This window comes from Ochotona curzoniae, unplaced genomic scaffold (genome assembly GCF_017591425.1).
Source record: "Ochotona curzoniae isolate NIBS_2020 unplaced genomic scaffold, NIBS_Ocur_1.0 patch266, whole genome shotgun sequence".
In the NCBI taxonomy this organism is placed as follows: Eukaryota; Metazoa; Chordata; class Mammalia; order Lagomorpha; family Ochotonidae; genus Ochotona; species Ochotona curzoniae.
Window position 1 is genome coordinate 1,181,853 of NW_024466824.1, and position 16,836 is coordinate 1,198,688.

The 16,836-nt window shown below is 41.8% G+C and overlaps 1 protein-coding gene across 2 annotated transcripts in view; it reads left to right on the top strand.

Annotated features, from left to right (window-relative positions):
* The window catches only part of LOC121166947 (reelin), a 357,334-nt gene that overhangs the window by 125,225 nt on the left and 215,273 nt on the right, over positions 1–16,836 (top strand). For both annotated transcript variants that reach the window (XM_040996283.1, XM_040996284.1), the window contains exon 4: positions 9,664–9,734. In XM_040996283.1, coding sequence (XP_040852217.1) covers positions 9,664–9,734 — 71 coding nt within the window. The remainder of the gene's footprint in view (positions 1–9,663; positions 9,735–16,836) is intronic.

A 16,836-nucleotide genomic window follows, 5' to 3' on the forward strand; every position in this document is an offset into this window, starting at 1 on the left:
TCATTCCATTTGTTAAAGATCGAAGGGCTGCAGCTGAGATTTTTTTTTTTTTTTTACTTTTTGGAGTTGCTGGGAGATTTTAGTATTCAAAGGAATGAAAAACATCTCCGTCGTGCGTTACGGAAATGTGTGCGTATGAAGAGGCATGGGTTGCATGAGTGCAACTAAGTAACTCACCGCCAATGTCAGGTTCCGCATCGCTACCCTGGCCGCTGCTTCAAACACATCTTCCACTGCATCTTTGCCCTCCAGTGGCTGCCACTGAATGATGGTAGCTGGTAAGGGTTCCTGAAGCAGTCTGCCTAAGATGCTGAGCTGGTCCGTAAAGTATTTCACTAAGGCGGTGAGTGGTGCTGCCTGGGTTGGGCCATCAGAGATGCCTTCACCCGGAACTAACTCCCGTGGTGAACAGCTGGGGTCGGTTCTAAAGAGGCAGCCTGGTGGCTGACCAAGCACGAATCACAGAGGACACGCCGAATCCACACCCGAGGATCCTAATCTGCGACTTATTACGGTAATGAATGATTTGTTGTTTTCTCTCAAATGAAAATGAGTTTGTCAGATGTAGTAATTGAGGAAGCTAATTACACCTCGCTGCACAGGGCCTGCTCCAGGCAAAATTGAATGTCTTTTGGCTTTGATTTGCTACCTCCTTTCTTGGCTGTGTTTCCTCCCCTTCGCAGTTCCCTTGTACACCCCCACGTGTTCAGGACTTTCACACCGCCCTTATCTTGCTCTTCCAGACAAAAATTAATATAATAAATGAGTTCATAATGGGACTTGGTTGGTAATCGAATGCATTATGTGCCCTGGACTTTTTTTTTTTTCTATTTATGAAAAGGAGCTTGTGTGTGGTGTCTTGGATTGGAAATTGAGGGGGGAATAATTCCTTAGAACTGATAGATGGACCTTAAGTTAAGTAAGATGTTCATATTTGGAGAAGTTGAGTGAAAATATATGAGAATATTCTTTTTAAAAAAAGGATTTATTTATTTTCATTTGAAAGGCAGAGAGAGAATGGGAGGGGAGAGAGAGATCTTCCATCCTCTGGTTCACCCTCCAAATGGCCATAAAGGCTAGAGAAGTCAGGAGGCTGGAGCGTCCTCTGAGACTCCATGTGAGACCAGGGGCCCAAGGACTTGGACCATCCTCACTGCTTTCCCAAGCCATGAGCAGGGAGCTGGATTGGAAATAGAGTAGCCAGGACAAAGACTGATGCCCATACGGGATGCCAACGCCGCCGGCGGAAGATGAATGAGCTGTGTTACTGGGCTGACTCTGAGAGTATACTCTTGTACTATCTTCGCATCTTTCTAATGATTGAAAAACAATCCAAAAAATCCCAGAGCCGTCATTGTGGTGCAGCTAGTTAAGTCGTCTGTGACTCCAGCATCCTGTATCCCAGAGCCCGTTGGAGTCCTGATTGTGTTGCTTGCATTTCAGCTCCTTGCTAATAGGTCTGGTAGATAGGAACTTGTGTTCTTATTACCTGTGTGGGAGACCAGAATGGCCTGGTTGCAACCATTTGCTGAGTGCATTCCCTCTCTTCTGCCATTCTACCTTTCAAAAGATGCTTAAAATATTGCTTCCAATATAGCACATTTTAAAGTTTAAAATGGAGCTTTTGAGAGCTCAGTTAATATTCGAAACCATAAAGTTAAGGGATTTCAGGTATACAAATGATACTATGTAACCAGGTATAGCAAGTCCTGTGGCCGTGTGTCCGTTTACTTTCTACAAACCCTTGATTTAGTTACCAGTGAAGGATTTCTCTGTTGTATGATACTGTGAATTGTATCCAGGGTACGAAGTCTTTATCTGTCCTCCCGAAGGCAACAAATGATCTGCCAGTTGGACCCCAAGCTGTGAATTAAAGTTGTAAAGCAGAAAGCACCGCCATTGTTTCCTCTTCAGGGAAGAATGATTGATTCCAGAATTCAAAATTAGGCAAACAGTAATTGATGTGTTGGGAGATGAGTAATTTAGAAGAATCAGGGTTGCTAAATTGCTACTGTTTTGAAATAGCAGAAGAATAACAAACTCATTGGGGGTTTGCAGTCCTCAACCGAAGGCTTGTGTTTAATGGAAGCTTGGAAATCTGTATTCTTGGTGTGACCTGATTTGGAGGGTAAGCGCTGCAGTGCCTATACCGCATTCAGTGTTCCAAAAGAATTTACAGTGTAGAACTCGAGGGATATTAAAATTAGATAAAGAATTTAAAAACACAATTTCCCTCTTGGAAGGTAGACCAACGACTTGGCACTGTGTCAGATAATACAACAGGAACTTGTTCTATTATTTATACACATTGACTGGTTTGGCAGTTGCCACAGCAATGAGCCATAATGAACAACATTAAAAAACCATGAAAGGGACATTTCTTTAGTATGATCCAAGCATACAATATTTACAGGAAGTTGGAGAGTGACGTTATGAGAACCTGTGCTGTGTCAGTCTTCCATGCTGATACTGTGAAGTGTGTGTTTACAAAATCCAAACTGTGCTGATGGCCTCTCATTTCCCTTCTGCTACTCAGGGGGCTGTAATTCATAATTCCAAAAACATTTAAAATATTCTCTTTTTTTTTTCTTGCTATTCAGTCCCCCCCCCCATTTTTGGCAATAAAGCTTTCTTTTGTCTAAGAACAGAATTTACTGAAATTGGATGGTATGGTCCTGTCTTTCTAGTACATAAAAAAAAAAACCCTCATAGAGCATATAATTCAATCCTAAAACACCTAATTTTCTGATCAACAACTCACTTAGGGAATGGCTGGCTGGCTTTGTACTGTACTCTTGACTTTGAGCTTTGCCTTTTATACCTGTGTTTCTAGTCACTTCTATTTACTGCATTGAGTCCTTTCCAGCAACACTGTGTTCAGTTGGTTGCAGGAGAGGTCCTTGAAACAAAAATACTACAGGTTTCAACTTTCCCACCCCAAGGGCTGTGTTGCTCAGACAGTATACACCCTGGAAATGTGAGTCAGACAAGATGACTTTCCTAAAGCTGATGCTTAGCTTGAGTTGGAGAGACGCTGTCGCATATCATCATTTTTGTGGCACTGAATTTTACCTTGTAGGAGAATCACTAAAAAAATTATTCTTTCTTGCCCTTGTTGTGAGTTACACATAATGTGCTTCACATCTACAAAAGAAAGTAATACGGGGACACATGGAGACAGCTCCCTCCTAGGTTGAGCAACATGAATTATAATCCTTAATAAAGGTTCTTTCATTAGGGAAGAAGGAAAAAAACAGCTAACAGATGGGGATCGGTAATACAAGAATGGTAGATGTTACCAAGGGAGAGCAGTATGAAATATTTCTGACTCACAGGGAAAACATATAGCAGTTGATCTGTTCAGAGCCTAGATACTCTACAATTAGCCTTTTAAACGCCCTTAGATTATTTTTTTTCCAAACGCCTACAAAATAAGAGGTTGGTACTTGTGTCTAACAAAATGTTCCTTGTCCTATCTGTGTTGGCTGCCCCAACTCTCACCATCCCTTCCATGTCCTGTGCTCTAAGCCTTTCTGAAAATACACCTGCCTAACCATTGATGACTTTGCATTTCCTCACTGGGGACACCTTATCACTCTGTGAGCAAACAGTCCTTCCCAGGCTTGTTCCTGGAACTTGCAAGTTTTCACAACTGGCCTTCCTAGTGACAGAACTGGTGCTAGCAGGAGTCCCACCTACCCACTCTTGCCTGGCCAGGTGGAATTTGCTTGACACCCTGAGCAAACAGTCCTGTTCTGGTTCTCTGTAGATGCAGACAATGAGGGAGGCCGCATCCTAAACACTCATTTTGGTTAGTTCACTGTGGTCATTTATTTTTTAAAAAATAATAAAAGGACTGCTTTTGGATGTACTTGGAAGCTTTGTAGTTTTGCCCAAGTAGGGCCAAAGGGCTTTGCTATGAATATGCTACATAATTTAAGGGGACTTTCAATTAATCATTACATCAATAATTTAATGTGTTTTCTTTCATCTAAATGTGTCCCGAGGCAGGTAAGGGAAGCACTGCTTATTCATTGCAAAAGAAAAAAATAATTCTCCCCCTGGGTTCTAGAGTTGTGTAGTATGCATAGAAATTAAACTTTGGTTTACTTGAAGTTTGGTTGCAGCTTGAGCCTTTATAGTTTCCTTGTACCATCTGCTATATTCTTTTTAACAAAACAGTGAAGGATGGTGCCATTAAAAATAACCATTTTAGCTCACTTGCTGATGTTTCAGACAATAAACCAATTTCTTTTTTCCAATATAACTCAAGTCCCAAGAAAAGAGAGATGTTCCCCAAATATACCTGACTTTTCTGAGTGCTGATAGTATGTTACTATTATTAGTTTACTATATTCATACAACAGTCTCCTGACTGCAATAGCCAAACCTAAGCCTGGCCAAAATCAGAAGCCAGGAGCCAGAAACTCTGTGGTGCTCCCCCATGTGGATAGTAGGGACTTAAGTAACTTGAAGCATCTTCCTCTGCCTTGACAGGCATATTCACAGGATGTTGTATTGGAAACCATAGCGGAGCAGCTGGAACTCCCATAGAAGATGCCACTGTTCCAAGGATGGCTTGCTCCATTGTACCACACGCTGTTTCCCATAGCACATGCTCTCCGTGAACTGGATTCAGATGTTGACCTTTCTCTTGGTGGAGTCTCTGTGTTTGAGCACCGTGCCATAACACATAGCACAGTGCGCAGTTAACCGCTTAAGTAGTTTGGTCAGAAAGAAATAAGTTTGAGGGTTCTATTAAGATAAGCATTTCATGTGCTCTTCTAAAATAACACATGCCCTGGTCCTAGCAGGAGCCTGTTCATTTGGGAAGAAATATAGAGCTTTTCAAATGAGAGATGGTAACAGCCGCAAATGATCGTAAAACGACTTGTTAAATAAGGACTCCTGTTGGTAGGCTTGCTTGGCACATCCGTGCCTCTCAAGAATAAGAACTTGTTTGGAACTTGCTTAAGAAATCTGGTCTACTCCCCAGAAAAGTGAACAATGAGTTTATTTTCTGAATTCCTCTGAAAAATTACTGCTAATTACGGAAAATTAAGTGCAAACGGTACCATCACAGTAATTAGCGCCACAAATTTAATGGACATCTCCCCAAAAGAGAACTATAAATTGCACAAAACAGCAGTTCTGAAAGTGAATAAGGCTTGTCATCGTATATCATAGCTGTGTATTCTTGTAAGTGAAATATACTGTGAATTTAAAATGAGATGATCTGACCTTTAAGGCTTTGATTCTGACTTGTTATGCATTTAGCACTTTTTAAAAAATATACAGAATGTATATTTACATCATATATGAGAATATGTATATCCATTAAAGATTTAGGATACATGCTGTGATTCTGTAGGTAAACCTTCACACGCTGGTTTTTTTTTTTTTTTTAGCTCTAAGATGTTCAAAATTGGTGTTCCTCATTCACTCCACCCTGGGCAGTAGAGACCACACTTCTCATGGGAGAAGACTCTAGAGTCTGTGTTCCTGGTGGCTGTGTGAGCTTCTGCTGTTTGCTTTCCCCCACAAAAAGATACTAATATGAAAACCTTTAAAATTACGCTAGTTATCTTCTACAGAGTGGGGATGTTTTTGTGTTAAAAGGTTATCTGGGACGTTTAAAAGTTTGTATGGACAGTGGTGCAAGATGAATGTCCGCACACATTCCTGTATTAGATATCTCTACAGAGTTCAGACGGATAGTGGCTGAGAATGGCACCCAGTGCCGTTTGTCTGATAGAGAACAAGAGGAAACTTGGGGTCATGGAGGCCACTGGGAGAAATGGGGCAGAGTTGTGATGGGTCTGCCGTGGACTGGTTAGAACTTGCGAGATCCAATTTACTTTGGAAGAAGATCTTGAAAGAAATCTTTACAGACAAACCCCAAGAGATTGCTGGCCAGGTGGCCCAGTTTTCAATCTAAAATGAAAAAGAAGTTTGCCCCAATCTAGGTAAAATAAATTAAATTCAACTTAACAGTAATCTGAAGTGTTGAGTTACAGAGTATACTCCAGATAACACATGATCTTAAAGTCAGGTTCTGAAAAAAGATTGAAGTCAATAGGGGGGTGGGCATTGGGCCTGCTAGTTAAAACATTGATTGGGACAATCACATCCCACATCCAAGTAGCAGGGTTTGTATTCCAGATCAGCTGCTGATCCCAGCTTTCTGTCTAAGCATACGCTGGGAAGTGTCAGGTAATGACTCCAACAGTTAGTGTCCTGGCAACTCTTGTGCGAATACAGGATGCCTGGAGCTTCTGGCTCCTGGCTTTGGCTTCACACAGCCAGGTTTGGGAAATCAGTCAGCTGATTAGAAGTCTGTGTGTCTTTCAAATAAATAAAATAGGTAAATGGAAGTTGTTTGTTTTTTTGTTTGTTTGTAAAATGTTTCTTTTGTATTTTTGATTCAGGTTAATGAAAATTCAATGTAATACTTAAAAGCAAAAAATTGGTCTGTAAGACTGCTTGAGTGTGAATTCTGGCTTTACCATGAGTTGTGTGGCATTTATAAATCATGCAGTAGCACCATGTGCCAGAACAATTAAGACTAATGTTGCCCATCTCATGGGAGTGTTGTCAGAATTGAATCGATTTATGCAGTTCTAGAATCATGCCTAGCAACAGATAAATATAAATTCAGAATAGGCATTCTAATAAAAATTGTGAATACTTGCTCCATTACGATTTCTACTTCTACTCTGAGCAAGCAAGACCTTAGATGATGGCGCTGACCACAAGGTGTGGATTGCTACCAAAGCCAGTTTTTGATTGCTGAGCCCTTGCTTCAAACTGAATTCAACAATGTATAAAGCCCAGATGATCTGATCAAATGAACTGGTGCCTGGAGTGCTCCCTGCTGCCCAACCCTCTGTTGATTTACAGGAAGATCCCAGGGCAGCACTGCAGAGCACGTTGAAAATGGAGTGATACAATAAGAAGCACTTAGGGTCTCATGGCCAAGACCTGCAATCAGGTCCAATCTGCCATGAATAGGCTGTGTGATGGAGAACAGGTCTGTGTCTTCATCGGACATTGGTTCCTGATCCCTACTGTGGGGATTGAACCAGTTCAGGAGTTTTCAAACTCTGCTCTCTGAAGCCCTCCGGGTTCCAGAGCGGTGTGCCAATAAGACGTGGGGCACAGTAGCAGGGAGCATATTGGATAAAAAACACAACATAAGCTACCACTGAAAAAGCCAAGCCTTTTATGTTTTGCACATTGGAGATAGAATGCATACCACTGCTGTAGAAATTGGAATGGGTGAACTCAAATACTTCTTTGCTTTCTATAAGAAGAAATTATCCTCAAGTTCCTCATCAAATCAATGAAATTTACCCAATCAAATCAAGTAGTAGAAGCAAGAATATAAACATACGAACGAATGCAACAGCACACAACTTGAGACATGGGAAAGAGCGTGGACCAAACCCCTACCTCACTGTGCAGTAATTAAGGAATTTCAACATCTCTCAAACACAGAGAAGGTGGAATCTCAGACGAATAGCATGTCTTGGAAGGCTGAGTCGTCCTGTTGCTGAAGAACATGGAGAACAGAGACAGTTGAGTTTGTGGATCATCAAGAAATACTGTGCTGGAAAACTTACCCCCTTAGAAGCAGAAGATAGCCAAAACAAGCAGTTATTTCGGCATTGTGCACAGTAGCTAATAGCTTCAGGAATTATGCCCTTTTACAAGGCAAATGCCAAACTGAAATTCTACATTGAGGACCATGGTGTTACTATTACAAGTATATGTGAGTTCGACAACCTTTGGCTTGATTGATTTGTAAAATGCGTTTAGGCAAACAAAGTTAGCGTGTTCCCTGGTTGGTGAGGATATAGGCTGCATTTATGGATGAACCAGCCTTAGGCTTTAATTATCTATTTCATTTTTTATATCAAAGGAAAACCCATGAATATATGGAGAAAATGGGAGCATATGTTGGTGAGTTTAATAATAATATGCAACAGCAAGGGATCTCCTTATAGTTTTCATCTATGGTGTGAGCTGAAAGCTGCCTAATAATTTTTCTCTCCAGTGATTTTTCTCTCCCTGTTATAACCTCTTTCACCTTTCAGAACTCCCACCGTTGTGTCAGTGTGTGTGTCAGTGTGTGTGTGTGTGCGTGTGTGCGCGCGCGCTTGCGCTTGCACGCACCTGGGCATGTATTAGCTGTTTTTCACAGTTTCACTGCTGAAATACATTAGCTTGGAGCAACACCATGTATTACCAGTTCATCCTGTATTGCTTTCCAAGAGCTTGATTCTAGGGACTGGCTCTGGGGGCGGACTGGCTCTGGGGACTCTGGGGCGGTGGGAGGGCAGTAGTAATTCTCTGGAGGGTAGAAATTGGACACTTCTGCAGCCTCAAGTGGGAAAGTGCACCCACACAAGGGCCAGGCTGCAAATGGTGGTAGCCAGGAAGTCCTGCTGAGCCCAGCAGAGGACATTGGGCAAAGGGTGAACTCTGCAGAAGCAACACAGAGGGCTGGCTTGCCCTCTTAGGAGTTAGAACACCGCCTTGCCAAAATCCACCTTCACCAAATGACGGCTGACTCAAGTGAATTTTTGCAGTTCTCATGATGTAGGCTGAAGACAAGTCAAAATTTTATGTTAACAACTTTTAGTGACTAAAAAGAGTGAATGAGATCGATGTTTCTTGAAGAGACAGGATTTTCTGCTCCCCATTCTTTTAAATAATGGTTTGCGGCAGAAAAGTTGTTTGCAAGGGAAAACTCTCCATATAGCAAAAATAAATATGTCTTTCTTTAAAAAGGTAGTTCCTACCGCAGTCATTGAGTTTCATACCTGCTGCGGGGACGTTATTTTCTTCAACACCACATGTGCACAGCTGTGATGAGAGAAGGCCAAAGATGCACAGCTCCTTCGAGTGGTAAATTAGATCCAGGAGAAAGGTGTATTGCATTGTGACAGATTCGGTTATTATAAAAGCTCTGAATAGTCCTCATTTTCTGCAATACTTTTTAGGAAAAAAAAAAAGGGGGGGATTCTCAGCCTCCTCAACTCTTGGAGTTGGGCTGTTGATTTCAAGAGAAAACAAACAACAACAACAAAACAACACCTGAAGCGCATCGTCCTCTGCTACTACTTGACATCATTGTTACTTCCCAAAACTTTCTGACAGGGTCTGCCGAGGCAGAAATGTTGATAAACTTCCTTCACTTCCCTTTTCTTCCAGCCATGCTTTGCTCATATCAGCCCACAGACCCTACAGTGTCTTCACAGAATAAGACGAGAAGATAAATATTGACCTGGATTCCTTGTTGAAGTTTTCAATCTATTTTATGTTGGTCATAACTGTACAAAAATGCTCACTAAAAAAAAAAATCCTGATCTATATAAGAATGTGTTGGAAGCAGGCTTTTAGAAGCTTTAAAATGTATGTATTGCATCTTCTGCTTGTGGGTTGGGTACTATCTGCCTGGGAAAAGAATGGAGAATGGCTCCTGGCTCCCAGTTTCCAACCAGCCCTCCTTTGGCTGTTGCATCCATTTGAGGGTGAGCCAATAGAAAGAAAATCTCTCTCTCCCTCTTTCTCTGTAACTAAACAATGAAAAAAATAAATTATGTGTATTATCATCGAACATATTATGAGATTGAATTAACTACTTATATTTATTTCCAGGGCTACAGCCACACACAGGGGCCAGGTGATCTTCAAAGATGCCTTAGCCCAGCAGTTGTGTGAACAAGGAGGTAAGAGTCATTTTTTTAACTTGGTTAAAAATGTTGGTTGTGTCCAAATGCTTCGTGGGAGATACCCTGCTCTGTACATGGAGTAAGCATTTCATTCCTATTATTTGGTTCATTGAAGATTGAATCGTTGCTCCCTCCTATCTCTAGTAATTGTGGAATTAGTAATTGCTGATAGAAACCTGCAGACTTCTAGAAACTGTGTGAACAGCCAAAAGAAAATGTATCGTATTTGAGTTATACTTTTCCCAATGAATTATCTCTAGGTTTCCTGCAAGTACAAATCTCAGAAGCAATTTTAGAATTCTGCTATAATTTGTCTTCACTGATCACTTAATTTCTTGTCAGCATTATTGAACATTTATTATTATGACTTTAAATGCTTAATCATATGATGCATGTTGATGTGTATAATACCTAAGGACCTGCCTCAATTGTGTGCACTCTTCATTTTAGACTTATATATTCGTCTGCACTACTTTCCTAAACATTTTTGAAAACACCTTTGGAAAATGCATATTCTGAAAAACTTGCATACCCTTGTAAAATTCTTTGTGCCAAAGCAATCAGATCTTACAATACCAATTTCTCCTGGGACTTCTTGATAGACTTTGATGTCACGAGGCTTGAGAAACGGTGGCTTCTGCTTTGTGACTACCTCGCACATACCCAGTCTCTCATCTCTACCTCACTTTCACGCGCAGGCACACACAAGCACAGCACAGTGAAAACTTGAAACCAGGATTTCTGCTGCCATGCAACCTTGTTGGTCTGCATTGCAGCACTGACCACTTGCTATTCCTTTAGCACTCTCTATGAAGTGATGGGCACTGCCCAGAGGCAGCTTTTCAAGCACAGGGTCTGTGCCTCGGGGATCTTGGCTAAGGGATCTTTCTCTTAGCTGGTTCTTGCCGAAGAACATCTAGTGGATGTAGGGGTAGGTGTTTGGCCTGGAGACTGAGTCACTTATTGGGACACATCACATCCTGCAAGGCACCTCTTCAAGGAAGCAGGTGACGGCTCAAATAGCTGGGTCCCTATGGCCTGCATGAGAGATTTGTATTGAGTTCTAGGTTCCCAGCTTTGGCCTGGCCCAACCTTACCCAGGGCAGAAATTTGGAGAGATAACCAACAAATGATAATTCTCTCTGTTCTTTCGCTGTTTGCTTCTTAAATAAATAATTGAGTTTTTAAAAATGTACAGTAAAATTAGGAAATATTTTATTGGTTCCTGCAAAGCCTGAGAAAATGCAGTGTAATATTTGTTAGTTTATGTATCTGTATACACACACATACATATATAAAATCATTACTGGCAATATTATAATTGGCTCTGCATAATTCCTGAATATTGATTGGCTTGTATAATTCCAGAACCAAAACACTCTAACATAATTTTTAGAGTTTTAGTTGCACAAATACTATCAGTATTTTTAAGAAAAATCATTTTCGGTCTGTGACTTTTGAAAAAAAAATTTCAGTGTTAATAGAGTCAAGAATTCTGTTACAACCTAAATGATTTTTGAGATTATGTAAATGTTTATATTCTGAAAATACATCTGCCATATAGAATGGGCGTTAATACACACCCCAAAATGCATAGTACTGGATAAAACACATCTAATCGAATTAATATTGCCTAAAAAAATTGCACCATAGCAATTATGTCTTAAACCATGAATGTTTGTTTTTTTTTTACCATAAAAACCAAATCAGACCAGCAAAATCAATTATGAGAATTGAATAATATAGAATAAAAAGTCAGGAAAAATCTGCAGAAAAATTGTCAAACGGTTGGAAAGACATGATTTACATCATGGTAAATTTAGCTATTATTAAAAATGCTGTCAGGACCAAGACCAGAAGGAAAATGCTGATATTTTTAAATAACATCTAATAAGTTGAAATCCTTATCGATCCAGCTAAGATACGGTGAAAAAATACTAAAGAAAATAAAATAATAATGGCTTCATGCTATCAGGAAATAATAAGGAGAATGACGGATGCTCTAAGCCTTACATGTATTTGACCCTATCTGCTTTTGGTTCATACATTAATCATCTCTTCAAATAATACACTCTTTATATATAATGGATTTTATGCATTGCATGAAAAATAACAACTTTTATTTGTGGGGAAAAACAAGCATTCGCTAAATACTGTAGTACTTGCTTTTCGACTGTAACATATTCCATATGTTTGCTAATTTTAATGAAACACAACAGTTCAAACCAAGTAAATGTTGTTTTGTGGGCTTGGAGGAAAGCTATCATTACAAGGCTGTGTTTCTAGCTAAACACCCTTAGAAAAGCAAAAAAACTATGAATCATACAACGGAGCCTTATAGTCTACAAACCTGACTCTCCTTTGAAGACACTGAAAGCATGTCTTCTGTAAGCACAGTACCTGCTCTAGCTCACCATGCTGAATGTGAGCTTAAAAGTGAGAGACCAAAAAAAAAAAAAAAAGTGAGAGACCCAGGCCCGGTGCCATGGCCTAGCAGCTAAAGTCCTTGTCTTGAACATGCCAGGATCCCATATGGGCACCAGTTCTAATCCCAGCAGCTCCACTTCCCATCTAACTTCCTACTTGTGACCTAGAAAAGCAGCTAAGGATGGCCCAAAGCCTTGAGACCCTGTACCCACTTGGGAGACCCAGAAGAGCTCCTGGCTCCTGGCTCGGATTGGCACAGCACTGGCCATTGCGGTCACTTGGGGAGTGAATTATCAAATGGAATATTTTCTCTGTCTCTCCTCCTCTCTCTACATATATCTGACTTTGCAAAAAAAGAAAAAAGTAAAATAAATATATATTTTTTTTAAAAAGTGAAAGATCCAATAGCTGTTCTTTAGGAACTCACAGGTTAGAATGTAAAGTTTGCCTGAGCTGGCTTGCCTGAGAGTCTTAGGAAAAACATTTTGGGAAGCTAGACCTAAAGAAATCTGTTCCAGATTTAAGATAAGCCTGCCCACCACATCCTTTGGGAATTATTTAAAAGCTTCCTGCCTTGTTTGCCTACTCCCACTTTCTTCCTGCTTGCACTAAGCTACTACAGTGCGTTTTCTAAAATGGAAATAGAATCCTGTCATTTTTTCCTGCTTTAAACTATTCAGTAACTCAACTAGAAGTCCTAGTTTATTTTCAGAATAAAGTCCCTACTGCTTATCACACCAGGGAAGTCCTCTGCAATCTACCTGGCCTCCGTTTGACTCTTCCCCCGACCCTTGTCATCCTTTCAGTGTCTCCTTCAACACCCACATGTACCTCCACATCACGTGGATGTTACCGGCTGTGTAACATTGTTACACAGCATTGTTTTCCACCCTTTTGTTCTGGCTAACTAAGGTTTCCAGACATGTATCACTTCTTCTTGGAAAAAAAAAAAGACTAAATAAAACCCTCCAATATCCATTCCACCTTTCCTTACTGGCCTGAGCAGTGGCCATCCACGGTCACCTAATTCTCAAGACATAATCACCATACAAATGGAAACATACCCAACCCTAGCATGTACCAGACACCACTCTGCCGACACACCCGCTCATTCCATCTTTACAGCAACCCTCCGGAAAAGGACGTACTGGGGACTACACTTGAAAAGGAAGGGCTCGATGGCAGAGACTGACTGGCTTGCGTGTTCATGCAGCTGAATAAGCTAGGTGTTGTATAATGGATCCTAACCACTGGACCACCAGGAAATCACAAGGTGTTGTATAATGTACTCAGAACAATGGCGCAGTGACTTGTCTGCCATTAGATACCAGCTCTTTGAACTATGCTTTCTATCACTGAATCTCAAAAGCCTCTAAAGATGCCTTTTGTATAGCACGCACTCAATAAATGTGTATCAAATGAATGAACAGTTAAAGTACAATAGGTTGCTAGAGGTGGGAAAAGGGAAACCACCTCAACAACTGGCTGGTCTAGGCTGGAGGCTCCTGGGAGGGAAGTGGAGCAGTTTGTAGCAGACTGAGCCTTCCACGTGCAGGGCCTTCTATATGTTCTGCGTACAGTGGGACGCTGTAGATGAATGATATGAACACTTGTGCTTTAGCAGGAAGATGGGGATGAAAATGGACTGGACCATAGGGGTGAGGATTTTGGGGGCATAGACACATAATAGTGGGATGAATACTGACAGCATCCTGGTGAAACCCATGGTGGACCTGAAAAAGATGTATGGGGCTCAAAATAAAGGGACATGTGTGTGTTAGAACAACAGTAAACAGGTAGCACAAAATGAGGCCATGGAAGGAGTCCAGGCAATGCTCACTTCTCGCCTGAGTGACTGGGTGGTTGGTGACGCTAGCCAACCAAGAGAAGGCATGGGAGAAACAATAGAGATGTTTGGAAAAGAGAATAATAGATTGGACTTCAAGGCTTTGGCCTTGGGGGAGTTGTATGGTGCTCTGCGGGGATCCCTGGAAGCCTGATGGAAACAAAGAGGCTTATCTCAGGCTGGGAGGACAGGGGTGGAGATTTGAGAGTCAACAGCACGTCACTGAAAAGAGAAGATGTTCATTCTAGGAGTCCTCAGGAGAAGGAAGGGACAGGGTGTGGAAAGCTAGTGGTTGAGCAGGGACAACAGAGGAAGGAGTCTTGGAGAAGAAGCAAGCTTCAGAAGTCAAGGACTTAGGGAAGAAAGTTCAGAGTAAGAGAGGTATTCCCAGGGGCTCAATATGTCAGAGGGAACAGAAGGAAGCAGTACTGAAGGAAGTCCTAGAGTTTTGCAATTAGAAGCTCATTAGCAAATATCAGAACTCATCCAAGGGTTGTTAGATCCCCACCAAGGTTCAGGTTTTATTCCAGAACAGATCTTGGGATATTTGAATGAACAGAGCCAGAAATAGGGGGTAGGTGTTTGCCCTAATGGCTAGGATACCCACATCCCATATAGGAATGCCAGAGTTTTAGTCCCATCTCTGCTCTCAGTCCTAGCTTCCTGCTAACGCACGCCCTGGCAGAGAATGACTCAGTTCTCGCATCCCTGCCATCCGAGTGCAAGACAGTGTGAGACCTGGATTGAGTTTCCAGCTCCTGGCTTTGGCCTGGTTCAGACTTGGTGGTTGTTGGCATCCAGGGATTAAACCAGCAGGGAGGGGCAGTTGGGAAGGAGAAGGCCCCATTTGTCGGTACGCCTTTCCTTCTGTTTCTGTGTTTTCATGCCTCGCGAATAAATAAAAATAATTTGAAACAAAATTAAACTTTTAGAAGCCTCAGAAGATTACATTACTGCAGACATTCCTTAAATACTAAGCATGCATACATGTTCTTTGGAGTCCTTGAACTTGTTCCCTCTCCAGGCAGAAGCAGCCAGTGCTACGCAAATACTGGGCACAGAGCACAGCGGAAACCGGGCCAGGGAGAGGAACAGCAAGTGTGTAGGCCCATTGGCCTCTGAGCCGCTTGGCATACCCTGTCCCAACACTCACGTATCGATTATTTAACAGGGCCAGATGGCAGTCTTAGCAGCCCGACAGCCGCCATGCCCTGTAGTGCCCCCAAAGGATACGTGCCATTTATCAGTCATGTTGGAATTCTCTCTTGGAGGATTGATGGAAGCGGCTATAACCGAAGGCAAATGTTTTATGTCAGGAGGAGAGAGGTCAAGCTTACAGCTGGTGCACAAAGCGTTGGCTACTCTGTGCCAGTGCAGCAGTGTGTCCACAGTTGGTCATCCTCCCCTCAGTGACTGGCAGACGATGGCTGTGTTCTCTAAGGGCCCGTTGGCTCATGTAGATGTCGGAGGGGGTGGAGGAAGGTTACGTTATTTGTATTAAGCATTGGTGAACTTGCACTTCAACTCTAAGATGTAGGTGTGTTTGCATAAGTCAATCCAGGGAGTCAAAGGGGCGTTTCCCTAAGTAGATGATTTTCAACTCTTTCAGAGTGCAAACTGTACATCAGAGCTACCGAAATCTTCCCCTAGCTGTATGTTTGCATTACTTGTAATATAATATTACTTAGAATAGCTTATGTGGCTAGATTTGCCTCCCAGACTTTGAAAGGCAAAAGTCTTTATGAAATCAGTCTTGCTTCCCAGAGTCAGAATTGGATTTTATCAGGTTTACTTAAAGTGTTGAAGGGAAAACATGTAAGTCATTTCATTTGACTCTCTTTCTTCCCAGCATCCATCCCAAACGTGTGATCTTCAGAAACATTTGCTTCCCCTGCGGCTGTTGTTGTAGCTTCAGTTCAGCAGTTGCATCTCCTGTTCAGGACAGGATGCCAGGCATTGTTATTTACCAACAGAAAGAGCTAATAACGTCAGGGGCTCGCTCGGGAAAAGGGGACAGGAACTCTCCTGTTTTAACCGCAGAGTCTCCAAGCTACCCATCAAGGGAAGGAACACCCAACAGAAGCCCTTCCAGGGCTGTGACAGGCAAAAACAAACAGTGAGAAAGTGCCCCTAGGAGATCTTGAGGACAAAAAAAGCTGAAAGGCAATGGCTGGCAACATGGCCATAGTAAAATTCTTTGCTACTGTACCCGTGTGAGTCTGAGTCCTTTTTAATTCTTGGGGAATTGGGTCTCTGACTGGTACTGTTTATGCCAAGGTGATTCAACATAGATTTAAACAGGCTTCTTGTAAGCTCTGAGGGCTGTATAGATCCCCTCCTGACAGCTTTATCTAGTCCACGGTCAAAACACCAGTATTTATGTCTGAGGAGAACTTGACGTTGAGTTCTTATGAATGCCCATGGGAGGACACTTTCTCATGCTGTTGCGCAACCTCCTTTTCGCCCCTTCATGTTTTGAAGCACAGAGTGGAGATGTGGGCCTGTAAGATTACCTTGGGGAGGGGGACCAAGCTGTTGCAACTGCACGTAAATCACTGCTTTATTTTGGCTTTGTGAAATACTACCGCATGTGTCTCAGTTCTAAAGGAACCTCTTACAAAGGTACATTGGTTGATTTCAGCTGTTTCCTATAATAGAGACACAGACTGTTATAGCCAAGCTTTCCAAAATTGGAATTTATGAATAGAAATTAGTGTATACTGTGTTGTGTCCCCAGTGAACATACGTGGAGCTCTGCACTGGAGCCATGGGAGTTGTATGATAATATAAGATAGTTTCACCTCCTCTTGTAAAATAGCTTATAAA